General features: G+C 43.0%; 1 protein-coding gene across 1 annotated transcript in view; it reads left to right on the top strand.

Annotated features, from left to right (window-relative positions):
- The window catches only part of CD81 (CD81 molecule), a 66,775-nt gene that overhangs the window by 38,596 nt on the left and 10,682 nt on the right, over window positions 1-17,497 (top strand). The window contains exons 3-4 of the mRNA XM_020788800.3: window positions 9,141-9,238; window positions 11,761-11,835. Coding sequence (XP_020644459.1) covers window positions 9,141-9,238; window positions 11,761-11,835 — 173 coding nt within the window. The remainder of the gene's footprint in view (window positions 1-9,140; window positions 9,239-11,760; window positions 11,836-17,497) is intronic.

The raw sequence follows: 17,497 nt of genomic DNA on the forward strand, positions 1-17,497 counted from the left end.
GGCGGTCAGCTTTCTTTATGGTCCAGCTCTCACTTCCATACATCACTAGAGGAAAAACCATAGCTTTGACTATTCAGACTTTTGTTGGCAAGGTGATGTCTCTGATATATATAAAATTCATTCTGTTAATTGGTCCACCATTCATTATTTTTTAAAGTTGCAATAGATAGTTTGTACACCCACAATCCTCTCCCATTTAAACACCTCTTAGGCTGTAACCTAGAACTAATTTCGCTGCAGAACATACCTGTGCTTAAAGCAATTACTTTTATCATATCATTAGAGGTAAGGCCAGAACAATAAATAAGTAATGAGTCAAAATACCCAATTTTTAAATACCAAAAATTAAACAGAATCCTAGGGGGAGAACAAAAGGCTTCAACTTTACCACCATCCCAAAACATTTTCTTGAGATTGCTGTTGACAATGTGTTCACTGATGCCCAGTTGACTGCTGATCACCTAGGTGGTAAGGTAAAGTGGATGGGACATCTGATGATCCATGAGTCATAAACAGAGCAGTAAGAGCTACATGTTGGCTGTGGGCTGCTCCTCTATGGTCAGTGCTTTAAATTTTAGGGCCTGAAAGTACCCCTATTATTAGATTTTACAAATTAGAGGCAGTTCCTCTCATTCACTATGGGGAAGATAATGCAGACATCTGTAGTGTAAGTTTTCCATTCAGATGTAACAGGGGAACTATGTAAGGTGCAACAGTTTTTTCTTATGAGGTCATTATGGCAGGATCAGTTGGTAACCAAAATATCTTGAACCAGCTCTGCTGATTTGCACTGTTGCAGAGAGCCTTGCTCACTGCATTCTGAGGTTTGTGGGATTGCTATGTCGGCTACTGTCATATTTTTTCTGTAAGTTGTCACCCAACTACCTCACACTCTGGTCCTCATAGGAGGAGTAGATCCTGCCCTATAATACTCTGTCCAGTGCCGGGGCTGTGAAAGCAACAACACCCTTGGAGTATGAAATTAACAACACTCTTGGAGTATGAAATGACAGGCAGTTTGCTCCAAGCATGGCTATCTACTGCTGTCGCTGATAGTCAAAGGACAAACTGTACTAGATGTTCCCATGGAATTTTTATGCTTTGCCATCCCTTCTAAGCAGGCCCTGAATGTTTATAGTTATCACCTTGCTTGTTTGACATATGATTAAACCTCAGCCGTGGCCAGTGAACATGGAAATGCCACTAGTTAGAACTGTGTTTTTGCTTGACAGCTAGAGGAAATTGACAGTGAAGAGGACTGAATACTCGTACATTTACAGCCGTTTTCACACATTACTCCACTAATGGACTGGGCAATTGAAGCCTTTGATTAGTTCCCTTGAAGCTCTTAGCCCAAATATGACTTTCTCTTATGGAGGGCCATTTCCAGTCATATATAGTAAGTGGGTTTTTCAGTTCCATAGCATGAAGAGTGGCTGGATGGGATACTGATAGCACAAACTGCCTTGTTACTGAAGAAGCAAATCTCCTCTAATGCTTACCTTTGAGATCAGTTGATTGGCTTTAGAATAACTTTGCTTCCAGGCATTCCTCCTGATCTGATTCATGGTTGCTTCCTGGTAGCCATACAACACCAGATCTTTAGGAGATCTTTCCCATGGTTTTATTTTGATTTTGTTTTCTTGCTGATGAGTAGCAGTATCTGGAATTCCAGCTGTGGACATGGAATACCTGAATGTTTAGGCAAGGAGAAATAGTAGCTTCCCATCTTCTTCTTCTTCTTATGTTAGCAGGTATGGATGGGTAAAGACGGTCCATCTTTCCTCTTGCAACAGGAGGCTGGATGAGTCAGAAAGTATAGATCCAAAATAATACACAATTACTGGCTAGTCAGGTTAGCTGCTGAAAGACATGCCCTTGTATGTATGTTTAGTTTGTAGTTTCTAGTCCCTATTAATAAATGGAGTCTGCACAGCTTTAATTTTCTTGCATGAAGGTAGAGAAGCCCCTATAAATGTTTCACTAAGCTTTTGTGAGTGGCAAAACCAAGTTAATTTCATTTGCAATCATATTTTCTCCTGCTTTGCTCCTTCGAGGAAGTATTCAAAGTGACTTGGCCAGGTTGCAGTATGATTCTACAGTATAAGGGGGATTTTATACAGTTGCCTCTAAAGTGCAGTGATTTTAGATTTTTTTGCTAGCTTTGTCATAGATCTGTCAAGGGGAAGGTTGTTAGAAGGGGAGAAATCAGGATGTGAGCGTCTCCAAAGACCATCTGGACTGACTTCCTGCCAGATACATTCTTCAGATACCAGAAACTTTCTCCAGTGTCTTATCTTGAAGTCCTTTAAACATTTGAACATGGGGATGATTTGTATGTTACTAAGACAGTACAGAAGTCACTTGGAATAATTATCAGCTGCTTAGCATAATAGCTAAATGTACCTTGTACTGGTTGTTTCAGTTAATGACTATTATATGTAGAGGTCTCACTGTAAAGGTCACTGCAACTGCATGCAGAATTTCATTGAAATTAGTATTTGTATTCCCTTGTTTCACAGCTCACAGGAAATGTCCTAGTTAAAGGTTTAAAAAAATTCTGGTCTCCTAGCAATCTTACTAAATACATTCCTGTCCTGTTTCATAAGATTCCAGTCTTCACAGTTTAACAAGAAATCAGACGTAGCCACAGTTCCCCTCTCAGAAATCTTCTTGCATCCTTTCTCTGCAGCAGCATAATTTTATCTGTGAACATACAGAAAACTAAGGATGTAGTCACAAAATAGAGTATTCTCACTGTTTTCTACCGAGTTCTGTTTCTTGCCAGTTTGACTTTGACTACATAGTCAGATTGAAAGGCATTTGAAAAACGAAAGGTCATATAGTCATCTATAATTAAGCCTTGCAAGTGTTTCTGAAGATCTTTGTTTCTTTCTTGTCGACAGCTGAGCATAGATTTAAATGTCTTAATACTCTGGGTTTGGGCTTTTATTTTAAAGCTGCAATTGTGTAGATTGGCTCTACCTGTTACAGCTCTTCACAAATGCATTCACAGCACAAATCTGAGAAGAATAAGGAGATAGGGAGGCGTCTCTGTGGCAGAAGCAAGTGTGTTTGTCATGAAAGTCTGGTGGAAGTTGCAGAATTTGGTAGAACAGTACTTGTTGGCTCTCAGCAGTTTGTGGAGCTCCATGTGAAAGATTTAGAAGATGCCAGAATGCTTAATTGTCTTTCAAAAAAGAAGAGGAAACAATGAAGCTGAACAAATTCAGTTGTTAAGAAATGCTTATGTATTGGGCCTTAGATGAGGAGGGGATTCTTCAAAGAACAGGTTTTTGATTGTATCATATCCAGTGAGGAGAATGACTTCCAAAGGCCAAGATTGCTCAGATATAAGTGAGTCATGGCCTTCTATTTAATATTGGTGCGCCTATATTTTCTTAAACAGAAGTGTCAGTTTGTGAAATGAATGTTATCTGATACAGAAGATCCTTGTTTTCTTGGGTTGTTTCTTGTTCATTTAAGAATAAATAGTAGTCCTACTCTTTTTTCTTCCAGTTGTCTGTTTGGCTCTAGCTTTCAGAGACAAAGAGAAACTTAATAAAGACTGTCTGTCTCTGCCTGAGAAGGAATCTGGCTTTTCTCGCAACAGCTTCTAAGTCATTTTATTACTGCCTGACTGCATTTCAGTTATCACACTTCTCTCTTGTACTCTCTGTTGCAGCTATAGTAGAGTGTCCTTGCCGTGTCTTGTGATGAACAGTTTCCACTCTCCTTCAAGCCTGTCAAGAAATTCACATAAGACACTGAGTCATTTGTATTTTTTTTTTTAAAAACCCTTCCAATCTACACTGTGGGTTCTGTTCTTTTATTGGGTGAATTGAGCTGAAGATTTAAGATTTTTGTGTAAGATTCTAGTTAATCACCCTAACTTTAGTTGGTGATGCTTAGTTCTGTTTGAATCATGTCTAAATCCTGGCAAGATGGTGATTCAGTGGTTTAATGGTTCCTGTGGATGACAGTTGGGTCAGCCATTGGCCAGGATTGCTCTCCCTCTAAACAAGTTGATGGTTAGTCCACTGCTGCTGTGGGACCTTAATTGTGTCACCATTCACTGCCTGGCACTGTCTAACTGTAAGGTTTATACAGCCTTTGATCCTTATGGGGTTTTGGAGCTTATTTAAAAACTTTATTGTTCATACAGGCTGTCCTAAGTGATGGTACCTCTGCTTTTCTGCTGTTGTCATTTTATGCTTTTGTCTTCATTTTTAAGCTTGTATATTTTATTGTGGATTTATAGAATCATAGAAAAATGGAGTTAGAAGGGGGGCTATATGTTGTATCATTTGTACACAGCTTAGAAATGTTTGGTTCATAAAGATTGGTAAATAAAATGTAGCAGTGCCATAATAAAACTAGTTTTGAGCAGGTGACTTGACTGAAGTCCCAGTTTCAACTGATAATCAAAGCTAGGAAATGTTACCATTTTAGCCTATAATTCCTAATATCTCTGTACTACCACACTCACTGGCTACAACTCTTAAGAGCTGCAATCTACAATTTTTTTTCAGCCTCTGGAAAAAATCTTACTGTGCCCCAAATGAAGGGTGTGGAGAGCAGGTAGGCTTGGTGAAGAGGAATCCTTAGGTGGTAGACACCAGCCCCCTCCTTCCTGCCCCATGTGGTCTCCCACCTCAGCCTCTGAATAAGTGGATGTGGGGTCAGTATGTGGCGGCAGCTTCAATATGGTGAATCTAGCTGGAAATCCTTAGTGGGTCATGACTCCCCAGGTGGCCTTCAGCAATTGTATGCTCCGCGTAATCTTCCCCCTGACTGAGTTATTGTAAACTTAACACAAACCGGCATGGACCGCTGAACACTTCCTTAGAGGAAGGAAATGATACAAATGCAACAGATAAAGAAATGGCACATGGTTAGCCTGAATGGGTGGGGTGTAGAATACATTAAGTGCTTTTAAATAGTCTTTTAAACAGCCTGTTGTGATTTCCATCCAATACTACTTAGAAACCACAAGTGAATGTAAGATAAACTCCATCTTCATTTTGTTTCCTTCTGACCCTATATGGAGGTTCTACCTGTTTTCATGTGGCTGATGAGAGAGAAGGTTTCTGTCTCCTACTTAATGGTCTTGTCTTTCTGTTCTTTGTGAGAGCCCCCCCCCAAAAAAAAAACTTTTCCAGCATACCACTCCAAAATAGTAATTGTAACAACTTGGGAATGCTTTCAAATCAGACCTTTGTATACATTTTCTCCTCTGTCTTCTGGCCCCCTGCCAGTCTACCTGACTCAAAGTGTTTATACCATTGCTATGACATAAACTCTGCCTGATGGACCACATAAGCTCTCGTCTTTGTCTGGCTTTTTCCTGGCTGGTTGCCCTTTCTCATCCTGACCCCATCCTAGATTTGGAAGAGAGCTGCTTTTATTCCACCTTCACTATGAAGAATGTCACATCACAACAACCTTGTGGAACTATACCTTTGGTTTATAACAACCCGTCAGGTTTATATTACTGCACGGTTGTGTTTTACAGAAGCCACAGGCTGCCGTTCCTCCAGCTATGTCAAATGCTTGGAAGTAAGTCTGTTTAACACTCCCAGTCCCTCCCTCATTCTCTCTCTCTCTCTCTCTCTCTCACACACACACACACACACACACACACACAACATTTTGTAACAGATGTTTTTTTCGTGACTGGCATCTATGTAGAAAGACATAAATTTGACCATGCCATTACAGTGGTGCCCCGCATGACGATGATAATCCATTCCATACAAATCACTGTTTAGTGAAATCATCGTCTTGCAAAAACCGTTTCCCCATTGGAATGCATTAAAACCCGTTTAATGCATTCCAATGAGAAAAATCGTCGTCGTTTTGTGAAGATCGCCCATTGGGCAGCCATTTTGCGACGTGCCGATCAGCTATTAAAATGGCTGTCCTGCAAAGCATTGGTCCCGAAAACATAGGGAATCCATTTTGCGAAGCCACCAAGCAGCTGTAAAAACTGTCATCTTGCGAAAAAACGGTCCGCGAAGCACGGACCAAATCATCGTCCAGCGAAAATCGCCCACTGAAATCTCTGTTTTGCGAATCGCTATAGCAATCGCAAAACCTCATCGTCATGCGGATTCATCATTTTGTCAGGTCGCCGTCTAGTGAGGTACCACTGTATCAGCCAGCATGCTCCTGGATTCATTCTGAGCCTGGATGCCCAGGTTTTGGCAGTGACCAGGAGTGCCTTTGGCGAGTTCAAAACATCGCTGCCAGACTGCTAATGTGCTGGTCACAGGGATCACATAATGCCCCTGCTACAGCAGCTCCACTGGCTGCGGATCCATTTCCAGGTACAACTCAAAAGTGCTGGTTCTGATCTATAAACCCCTAAATGGCCTGGGTCCAAGCTATTTCAAGGACCATGTCTCCCTTTATGAACCTGCCCAAGGGTTAAGGTTATCAGGAGAGGTTTTTCTCTTAGTCCCATGATCCTCACAGGTGTGTTTGATTGGTACAGGTGAAAAATCTTTCTCTGTTGCTGCTCCCAGACATTGGAAGACCCTCCCACAGGAGGCCAGGCTTGCTCCATCTTTGCTGTCCTTCCACAAACAGGCAAAGACCTTTCTCTTTAGGCAAGCTTTCCCTTAATGACTGGCTGCCTGAGTGAGGTTTTTTAATGGATGGTTTTGCCTTACTGCCTTGAATGCATTTTTGGTGTTGGCTTTATTATCTTTTAGTGTGATATTTGTTTGAACTTTTTTTAGTATTTGTATACTTCCATTTAATGATGTAAGCCACCTAGGCTCCTTCTTAAAGAGAAAGGCAGGGTAAAATATTTTTAATAATAATAATAATTAAATTATAGTCTGCAATTATGTACTAGATGTCCTATGTGTTCCTTTACGGTAGATCTATCAGCATTTTACTGTTGATGTAAGGCACAGTATAATAACCCTGTTCTTTCAACAGCTAAGCATAATGCCTTTAGTTTTAGTTAGTTCTCATTAGCTATGTAGTCTTATGGGAAACAGTAGCAACAGAGTAAAGAGAGCAACAGTAAAATAACTCAGAAACTTTCAGTTTCGTTTTTCATACCATGTACTGGTTTGCTCATTGGCATCAGTGGGACTTTCCCACCTCAACAAATATCACATGCAGAGGATTGCCGCTAAGGAAGACAGAAGTAAAATTCCCCATTGATGTGATCTGCTTTTTGTAAAATAAAACAAAACAAAAACTTACTTAGCTTTCAGCATGTCTTCAGTTCAGTAATATCTGTTACTGGAAGTGCTATCTGTGAATAGCATAGCCTTGCAGATTTGGAAACTACCTAAAAGATATATAATCTAATCCCGGGGTCCCTGACCCCCAGTCTGCGGCCTTGTACCGGGCGGTGGCCTTGGCAAGACCAGGCTGCAGAGACATATCTCCTGCCCCCCCTCGCACGTATGCTCCCCACACATGCACAAGTACCCCGCACAAGTATTCCACCCTTGGAATACAAGAAACCTTGGAGGTTGGAGGTTCATTGATTCTCTGACCCCTCTTCTATAATACTGTCTTGTGAGCAAGAGCAATTAAAGAAGATTGTGATCTAAGATAAAAACTTATCATACATGTTTGTCTTAGTTTATACAGTACTGGAAGAAAAAATGTCAGAGCTGTCAAACCAAACTAAGTGACATGCGTGCATATTAAGCCCTTGATGTATTTGCTCCCAATCGCTATGCCCATTGTTCCTTGCAAGTATATTGTGGATCTATGTACACCTAGTGTCCTTAATGAAGATTCAAGAAAAAGACACACTCACTAAGTCATTCTCCTGAAAGCAGCTGCTGTCATTTTCTTTTTGCAATTGTCTTCTCTTCCTTGCTATCACTATTTCTTAGTTTCATTAAAAAATATTCATAACAGTTGGGCTCCCTCCCACCAGGACAACTCAACATTTTCACTTACTGAATTCCCTGCCAACTCTCTTAGAAAAGGGAATTATAAATCTTGCTGTAAATTCTTCCCTGTATCAGGCTCACTAGAGAGGATGAGGAACTGCAGTGTTACTTTCCTCACTCTGTAAGAGGATGAGCTGTTTTGTAGTCCTCTTGGCCACAAGAGGGAATGAGAACGAAACCACTTTTGTGCAGAGTAGGCACCACTATGACACAAATTATTAGAACTTTAATGCAAATTGCTAAAAATGACAATGGCTTTTTTTTGTTTTTGTTTTTTTGTCAACAAGGTCTTTTAAGGATTAGATTGGAAGCTTGGGAGGCAGCATTGCCTCTATCAACAGTCAGTGAGTTCTGTGCTTGGTGTGTTTTCATTTTTCCTCTCAAAGGGAAATTATGCTGGTTGTGCAAAAGCAATTTGTACAAATTAACAGATACAATGATTTGGGGAAGTAGGAACCCTGCACTGATGAACTTGGTCTTCTTTACATCCCTGTTGACAAGTTGAGGAGAATAGAGGTTCCAACATCACTTGGAAAAGTTATTTCTTCACCCATAGCTCTCAGAATCCTCCAGCAGCATGGTCACTGGCTATGTTGGCTGAGGGATTCCAGTATTTTTTGTTGTCCAAATAAGTTACTTCTCCAGGCTCAGCTTAGTAATAACAATGGGAAAAAGACTCTGTGTTCAGAAACAGTATACCTTAGAGGTATGTGGACTCTGTTTTTGGACTAAAAGTCTCAGAATTCTCTAGATGTCCTAGCCTAACATTAATATTCACATCTCTAGTGTACAGTATATCAAAATATGAGATACCAGAGATGATTAATAGAGCAAAGGTGTTCCCTTCATTTAGTACATTATACATTTCCTGGGAGTATCTGTCTGGCTTAAGGATGCACCAGACATTTGCAGAGATAAAAAATTGAATTTTTTGTTCTCACTGGCAAATAAGTGGAGATTTGCATTGTATTCTGGCTATTTTTCAAAGCTGAATAGTAGATCTAAACAGAAGTTTGGTTTGATCAGCAGCATTATTTATGTTGTAGATGAAAATATATACTTTTCTTCCACCACCAGCTGCTCCCTGTAGTTTTATAATCTTCCTTTCACAAGGAGCCTTGGCCTCTAAATCACCTAAGGTTCCCTTCCAAGTCCCTACCTCCAATCAGACAGTTTCAAACATGCACATGCCATTCTTTTCTCCTTTTGCAGGAATCTACATCCTGATTGCTGTTGGAGCAGTGATGATGTTTGTGGGTTTCCTGGGATGCTACGGTGCTATCCAAGAGTCACAGTGCCTTCTGGGAACGGTAAGAGACCATTTTCTGTGCATATACTACATATTAACTGCTTGATACTATACCAGTGCAGTGTGAAGGTAAATGCAAAGATTTGGCAAGGGAAGAGCAAAGTCTGCAGAAGTCAGGCAAACTCAAGGCTTCATTTTGGAAAATCAGCAACAAACAGATTCCAGGAGAATTGGCAACAAACTTCCCACTCAGTAATTTAAAACAGAACTGTCTGAAATGTGTAGGATGTGGTTCTGAGAAAATATTCTTCATTGTCAGAGTGAGGGGAATAGATCAATAGCTTGATTTCTTCTGTCCCTGACACATTCATCTGCCAGGAGCAACTTGCGCCTCTGCTCCCATCCTGTCCTTATGTATTGTATGTGCCGTGGTCCTCCAGAGACCTGGAACATCTGCAGCCACCCTCTCTATTTACAGAGGCTTTTTCGGTGTTTGGAACAATATGGCCTAGCTAATCCCCCTAATCTTGTAAAAATTCTGCTTTAGTTCCTCTGGCAGATCCAACTTTTTGCAACCCTTGAAAGAGGGAGAGAAATACACTACATGCAAATATAGAATATAATTAAGAGTCCTGTTTATTTAAGAGTGTAATTTTTGGAGATTTTTATAAAGGCCGGTTGTCAAGTTGCATTAATCAAGTAAATGTTTGTACATAAGTGTCAATCACAATGGACAAACTGTCCATTTCTGGGTTATCTTTACATAGATGTCTGTGATTGGTTTTGAAACCCCTCCTTTGGATTTGTCCTGTTCACCACCAAGGGAAAATAAGCATTTCCTCATTGTCTAATTGTTTACATTGCATTTTGTCTCTGGTGCCCCCATGGTCAAAGCCTTCCCTTTGGAATGCCCACTGTCATTCTTATCTTGCCTTGTTTACTGACTAATTCACTCGTGGTTACAAGGGCTGAAATCAGCCAGGGGTCAGGGAATGCTTAACTCTAGAATATAGCATAATTTTTAGCATATGCAGGCATTTACCTTAAGAAAGATGCAAGACTATAACATTCTGTAACAGTCTCCCTTCCTACTTTTTGTATTTTCACCTTTTTCTAGCCATTCTTTCCTTCTATCCCCTGAAAGTCCCTCTTAATAAAGCTAATTCTGAAGCATGTTAGTCTTGCCTTTCTAGTTCTTCTACTGTCACCTAGAGGCCCCTTCAGTCCATGAATGTGCAGTAATTGGTTGTGCGTAATCTAAAATACTCTGTTCTTCCAAAACGTTACAGGGATATTGTATTTCCCCAGTGGTGGGAAGCAGTGGCTTGAATCCAGACCTCCACAAGCAAAGGACTACTTGTTCCCTCTTCCCCACTGCAGCCTCTGTTTGCTTCTGATGGGTTTTGTTTGGTGCGCCATTCCTTTTCCAGCCTCTTCTCCATATGCCACTTCCTACACTTGTGTAGTGGAAGGGATGCATATCCTAAGCCAGCTGCAGGAATTTATGATACTTATTTTGGCAGAGTGCAGCACATGGTTAAGGTGAGGTGATGGCCGTAATCACTCAAGATTCTCGTGGTAAGACAAAAGGAAAAACATAGATTTATTTCTCCATGAGGCCTGTTCAGGATGAAATGGGATGAAACCTAAACTGGAGTACAAAAGCCTGAAGCTTCTTTTTGTTCAAGCCTGCTGCTGATAGCCAACCTGGAGGCACTATCTTAGCTGGCTTTCCCTTCCAGACAAAGAAGAGTGAAGAACAAAACAGTTTCCTTGAAGAAAGGGGAAATGATCTAAGGAGGAAGTGACCTAAGGGCAACAAGTGTTTCCTTAAAAAGAAGCCAGGATGCTACTTAGCTGTCTGTCACCCTGCTGTCTGCTGTCTACTTTAAAGACAACCTTCCTGCCCTTATTCTCACAGTACGAAAGACAGAGTAGAAAAGCCTCCATATATTACCACCATTCCACTCAGACAAGCCTGGATCCAGTCCTCCGTATCCACTGTATCTATGGAGAACCTAGTTCTGTCCCCAGAGGGCACATCTGTTGCTGTTTGTGGACTGTTGTGTAACCTGGCCATGCGTGTTTCTACTCTAACCTTTAGCTGCTGTTTTTATGTCAGTGGTAATGAACAATACAAAGTCTTAATGTTGCACCATTTGGGTTTTTTTTTCCCCAAAATGTTTTAAACGTTACAGAGCTGGAATGCCCTTCTCCCTTAGCACATCTGCTACCTTTTAAAATGTGGCAAGTCTCCTGCCCTTCTTGTTCTGCAACAATGTTTTTTTTTTCCCCCTTGAGTCAACCTTTTGCTGTTCTTTAGTTCTTTGGAGGATCTGTGATCCTATGATTGAGACCATCTTGGCAAACTTTTACCACGCATTCCATAAAAAACCCCATCCTAATCATGCTACCTCCTTCCTTCCTCTTATTACCTACAGTACTGGCTTTTTAATGACATTTATTAATTCACTGCCTTGTTATTATATCTGTGCATTCTTACACATTTGGACAAGGCCTCTTTCGTTTTAGTCACACTGTCACCTTTTTTAAAAATCTGATATCTTTTTTTTCCTCCCATAGTTTTTCACATGTCTTGTAATACTGTTTGCTTGTGAAGTGGCTGCTGGAATCTGGGGATTCGTTAACAAGGATCAGGTAATGGACTTACTATGATAATTTATTGTGTATTTTTGTGTCAAATGGAGCAAGGAGGAGGAGCTTACCCACAGCTTTTCTGCAGCGGCAGGAGGTTGGTCCCAGTGTCGCTAAGATCCCCATGGCAAAGGGTAGGGTGTTCACTGTGGCACAGATGTAATTGGCCAATGCTTCTTAAATTTGCAAGTTACATTTATTTCCATCTCACAGAATCCCTGAGTTAGGCAGGTTGGGGTGAATGTCAAATGAAAGATTTTTAGAAGACAAAAGACTGATACTGATGTTGCAGCTGCTTTTGCTTCATAGTTCTTTACTCCCCCCCCCCCCAAGCAATGTCTAAGGGCAGCAAATCATCTTCCAGCTAGACATCTCTCTGCCAGTCCGAGAGGCAGCAGCAGGGTGGTGCTGGTGGTGTCCCAGCACATTGCTTTCTGCTTCATTTCTGTTTCATGCATTCCATATATGTGCTGGTTGCACGTCTGCGTGCCTCTGTCATCAAATATGTCCCAGGGAGCTGATGATAATTCCAAGATTTTCTAGTAAGCTTCGTGGTTTACTAGGAATCTGGTTCTAGGCTTTGTGCTTCCAGAATAAAGTACAGTACACTATTTCACTTATAGTGGAGAACATTCCAATGTTAGGGTTGCTGGCTCCTGCCCTGCAGATGGTGTCCAGGATAACTGAGCACTGATCAGTACAGTATCCCCATCTAGTGTAGCTTCAATGTCTTTCCCTGCTGGCCAGGAGTGCTGTTGAACTGCCACAGTGTTGCTATTAGGTATGGGTTTACAGGGCGACATGCCATGCAGAAGCCCGTTTCGACCTCAAGAAATGTACAATCCAAATTTCACTATAGGCTAGAACAAATAAGAGGCATGGATAGGAAGAGCTGGCTGAATCTGAGGGACACTTCAGCTTTGTTTTAGTTACACATGTGTCTGTGATTTACCAGAGACAGCTGTCATCTGGGGAACAAGTGCCAGCCGTCCTATCTTTGACTGTGAAATACACTCATCTGAACAATATGAGTCAGCATGTTCAGAGTGGTTGGGAAAAACAGCCCTATACAAACATTACCCCCCCCCCAAAAAAGGGAGGGAGGGTGAATTTGAAAGTATGAGCAGGGAGAGAATTCTGCCCCTATCCATGTACCAGTCCTTGTCTCCAAAGCTAATGGGACTGTGTGAACAGGTAGTTGGGACTTCTGAAATATCAGGGTCCCCGATGGCACGGAGAGGCGCCAAGTGTGCCAGGGACTTCCTTTCCAGACTCTGTTCCTCCCTGTGGACACAGTGACAGGCAGAGGGTCAAGTTACAAGGTCCTCCTTGCCCATGCTTTCAAATTGACCCTTTTCCAAAATGACTAAATGGGGCTTCTGTCTGTGCCTTATAGCATGCTTGCCTACCAGGAACAGTTGCAGATTGGATGATGCTCAAGCAAGAACTGGAAGAAAACTATACAGTCTGGATTGTTCCTGGCCTGTGTGCCAGCCAACTAGCCATTTTTTTCTCCTGCCTGGTATTAATTTTCCATGGCCACAGAGCGTGTTCAGTCATAACTGATCTGATTTCCTTTCTCAGTAGTTACTCACTGAAATATCTCTAGCCTGCTTGATATCTGAAGGTGGTGAGATGAGGTGGAAGAGTATTGCAAACTCTAAACCATATAGTTTCATTCCTGGGGACATTTTTATATGATTTTGCAAGGTGCATTCCCCCCCTCCCTTGGGAACGGTAGATAACCTCTCTTTTTTGTAATTGGGCTGTGCAGATTTGGCCACATTTGCACAAGCATAAAACATTTGAATTGATATGAAAGGGGCAATAATGGTGTTAAGTGGTTATGCTTATCCTTCAGCCAATACCACATGCCAGATCAAGTCTCCAGCAAGCAAGACGATTTTGAGCATGTGCTAGTGTTGGTAGAGACTGGCAATGCATTCCCTCCAACATTTTTCTGTTATGCACACACATATACACCATTTTAGAAACAGGAAGTGACTACACTTTTATTTGTTTATTGTACATATTTATTTAAGAGCCCTTCTATACTGCTTTGCATTTTAAAATCTCAAAGTGGGTTACACGAAACAAATAAAATAAAACTAGCAACTAAAACAATAAAATGGCAGAATATAAAATAGCATCATCCTTTAAAACAGTTTATTAAAAAAAAACAAGACAACTTGGTAGCATTCATAGTTAGAGAAATAATAGGGAAAATGTTTTTGTGAACAAATAGGTCTTCTATATATTACCATAGGCCAAGAGGCAGATAGTCCTCCTTTCTAAGGGGATGAATTTTGTCATTTTGGTTTTCCCGTGGAGGGGACTCCAGAGATGTTGAAGGGGCTGCATACATGGACCAGAATGTCTTCACCCCAATTTATATTTATGGGATGGAAGAATGGGCGGGTGGATAGCTTGCCTGCCAGCCAAATAATGGCACTCACAGGGAGCTAAGCACAAACACCATGCAGTCCTCATGCTGAGAATAATCTGAATGTCATCCACCCCATTCTGGTATATCAAATGGCCTGTTGCTTTCATTAGCGCTGGTGTCACCTGAGCCCTTGTGTATGCTGTACACAGTGGGAGGAAATTCTATGCCCAGTGCTTTGTCCATTAGTCAGTTCCAGATGGCATTGAGAAAAATGGATTAAGGGCATTTTGTTTTTCTTAACTATCTTTCCCCAGGGCAGATTATCTCTTAATAAAAAAGCTTCCCATTTTCACTTTTAAAATGAAATCTGATGTGCTGTTTTTCATCTTCCCACTTCCCAAGAGATTGCTTAAATTCAAATGGCAAGAACATGTTCCTCTTAGCAAAACATCTGGATCACACTTCTAATAATCAAATCTAATTGTCTGTAGGTGGTATTTTGACAAAATTAGGGGAATGGGATGAGTTTCCCTAGGAAGGGTTCAGTCCACAACCCATTTGATTTGCTGCAAACCGATTGACTATAATCAGATTATTTTGGTGTTGGGGATTGCAACATTTGAGATATTTTATCTAGTTTGAGGTCAGCAATTTTGGGGGGCTCACATTATCACCCCTAGCACTTACTGTGCACAGTGTTAGGAAGAAGAAAGCCAAACAGTGGAGGTGGGGTGGGAATCTCCTGTGGTTGGGGGGGGGGGAGGCCACAAAAATGTTTATGGAGCTGCACTTCCAGCCCAGAATTATCACCCACCTTCCTTATTCTGTGGGCTAAACTGCAGAAGCCTTTGTGTGCTGCAGGATCAGAAGACCAGCAGTCGTAGGATCAAATCCACGCGACGGAGTGAGCTCCCATCACTTTGTCCCAGCTCCTTGCCAACCAAGCAGTTCGAAAGCATGTAAATGCAAGTAGATAAATAGGTACCACCTCGGTGGGAAGGTAAACAGCGTTCCGTGTATAGCCGCGCTGGCCGCTTGACAACGGAAACTGTCTTGGACAAACGCTGGGTCTACAGCTTGGAAATGGGGATGAGCACCACCCCCTAGAGTCGAACACGACTGACTAAAATGTCAAGGGGAACCTTTACCTTTACCTTCATTATTTAAATGCACAAGGAGAGATTCGGTGCATTGTTTGCATGTTTGAACCTGGTTGGATAGCTCACTGGTTTAGGGTTCTGGCTGCAGAGTCAAAGGTTGGGATGGGGGCTGGACTCAGTGATCCATAGGGCCCCTTCCAACTATGCAGTGCTAAATTTATAAGAACTAAGGAAGTCAGATTGTCTACATTAATGTGGGATTGGGACATAATTTCTCATCCTGAGCTTCTCCTGGTTAGTGATTTTTATTTTTACATTGTGATTACTTCTCTATTCTTTTTCTGAATGCCCGGGTCTCAACAGATCTTAAAACTGTATCTTAGACTGCCTCTTTCTTTTGTCCATTCACAAATTCTGTAACAGACAAAACGGAGGAATTACTGGGGGGGGGGAGTGAGTGAGTGGATGGATGGATGTGTTTCTTTAGCCTGCAGCACAGTATTAGTAAGAAGAACAATTAGAAGGAAAAGGGAGGCAATGCTTCGGATCATTTGCAGTCCAAAGTCGGAAAGAAAAGTTTTTACGGTCTCCCTGAAAGGACTGATTAAACCAGTGTGACATGGTTGCTATGGGAAGGAATACCACAGTGGTGTGGGCATCACTAAAGAGGTGATACTAACAGTACTGTGGAGTTCCACCTATTTATGGTGATAATATCCACAGGAAGTCCTCATTGCTAAGTTTCCCAAAGCAAAGAGGTATAGAGCTGGATGACATGTAGAAAATATCACTAGTATGGTGTGTCTGTGCTGTGTCTTTAGGATTGGATGGATGTTGTCCTTGGAACATAGAGGTAGTTAGATCAGTTTAGCTCAGGGGTCGTCAACCCCCGGTCCGCGGCCCATTGCCGGTCCGTGGCTTGAGGCCGAACGGGCCGTGAAGGCAGACCTCCCACCCACCCCACGCACTCCCCGCCCCTCAGCTGCTTTGCGCGCCCGTGTGTCAGCGCCAGCGTGAGCCTAACTCACCCCTTCAAGCAAGCCCTTGAGTACCCAAGGCAGCTGTGGGGAGGGGAGTGCATGCGGGGGGGAGGTGGGAGGTCTGCCTTTGCGGCCCGGCGGCAGCGGCAACGAGGCTGGGGGAGAGCCGGGAGGCAGGGCAAGAGCCGACTGCTCTCCTCCCGGCAGCGGCAGTGGGTGGGTGGGGGGTGGAGAACTGCCGGGAGGGAGAGGAAGGCCCGGGTGCTCTCCTCCCGGCAGTATCGGCGGCGACGGGGGTGGAGGGGTGGAGAAAGGCCGGGAGGAAGAGGAAGGCCCGGGCGCTCTCCTCCCGGCAGTAGCGGCGGCGACGGGGGGTGGGGGGGTGGAGAAAGGCCAGGAGGAAGAGGAAGGCCCGGGCGCTCTCCTCCCGGCAGTATTGGCGGCGACGGGGGTGGGGGGTGGAGAAAGGCCGGGAGGAAGAGGAAGGCCCAGGCGCTCTCCTCCCGGCAGTAGTGGCGGCGACGGGGGTGGGTGGCTGGAGACCTGCCGGGAGGGAGAGCAACCACCGTGCGGGTGCATCGGAGAGGGCAAGCGTGAAGGGCCGCCCCACCTCCGTCAGAGACTCCGCCGGGCCGGACTAGTCTAAAGGTTGGGGAACTCTGGTTTAGCTGATCCAGGGGTGACCATTGCTGCCCTATCTCCTATTGCCCAGTTTGTTCAGTTTGACCCTGAAAAAAAATTAGGAAGCCTCCAGGGTGATGGCTAGCTATAGGCCCACCGCCTCCTCACAGGATCCTTGCCCCACATGGCTGCCCCCCAAAAAGGGGGCTATGATTGATTGGGTTGTGAACCTTATTAATTCATCACTGAGGGAAGGAATGTTTCCCTCCTGCTTAAAAGAAACGATCATCCGAACTATCATCAGATGCCCCCAGTTAGCATCTGACAGTCTTAACAATTTCCGTCCAATCACTAACATAGAAATTCCTGGGCAAAGTGATCGAGAAGGTGGTGGCTCATCAGCTACAGTCATACCTGGAGGAGCAGGATTTCCTTGACCTATTCCAGCCTGAATTCAGGCCACAATGGGGTACTGAGTTGACACTGGTCACACTGCAGGATGACCTTTTAATGAAGGTTGACAGGGGCAGAGGCAGGGGCAGAGAAGTTGGTACTTCTAGATCTCTCAGCAGCTTTTG

The sequence above is a fragment of the Pogona vitticeps genome, chromosome 1, assembly GCF_051106095.1.
Source record: "Pogona vitticeps strain Pit_001003342236 chromosome 1, PviZW2.1, whole genome shotgun sequence".
Taxonomy (NCBI): domain Eukaryota; kingdom Metazoa; phylum Chordata; class Lepidosauria; order Squamata; family Agamidae; genus Pogona; species Pogona vitticeps.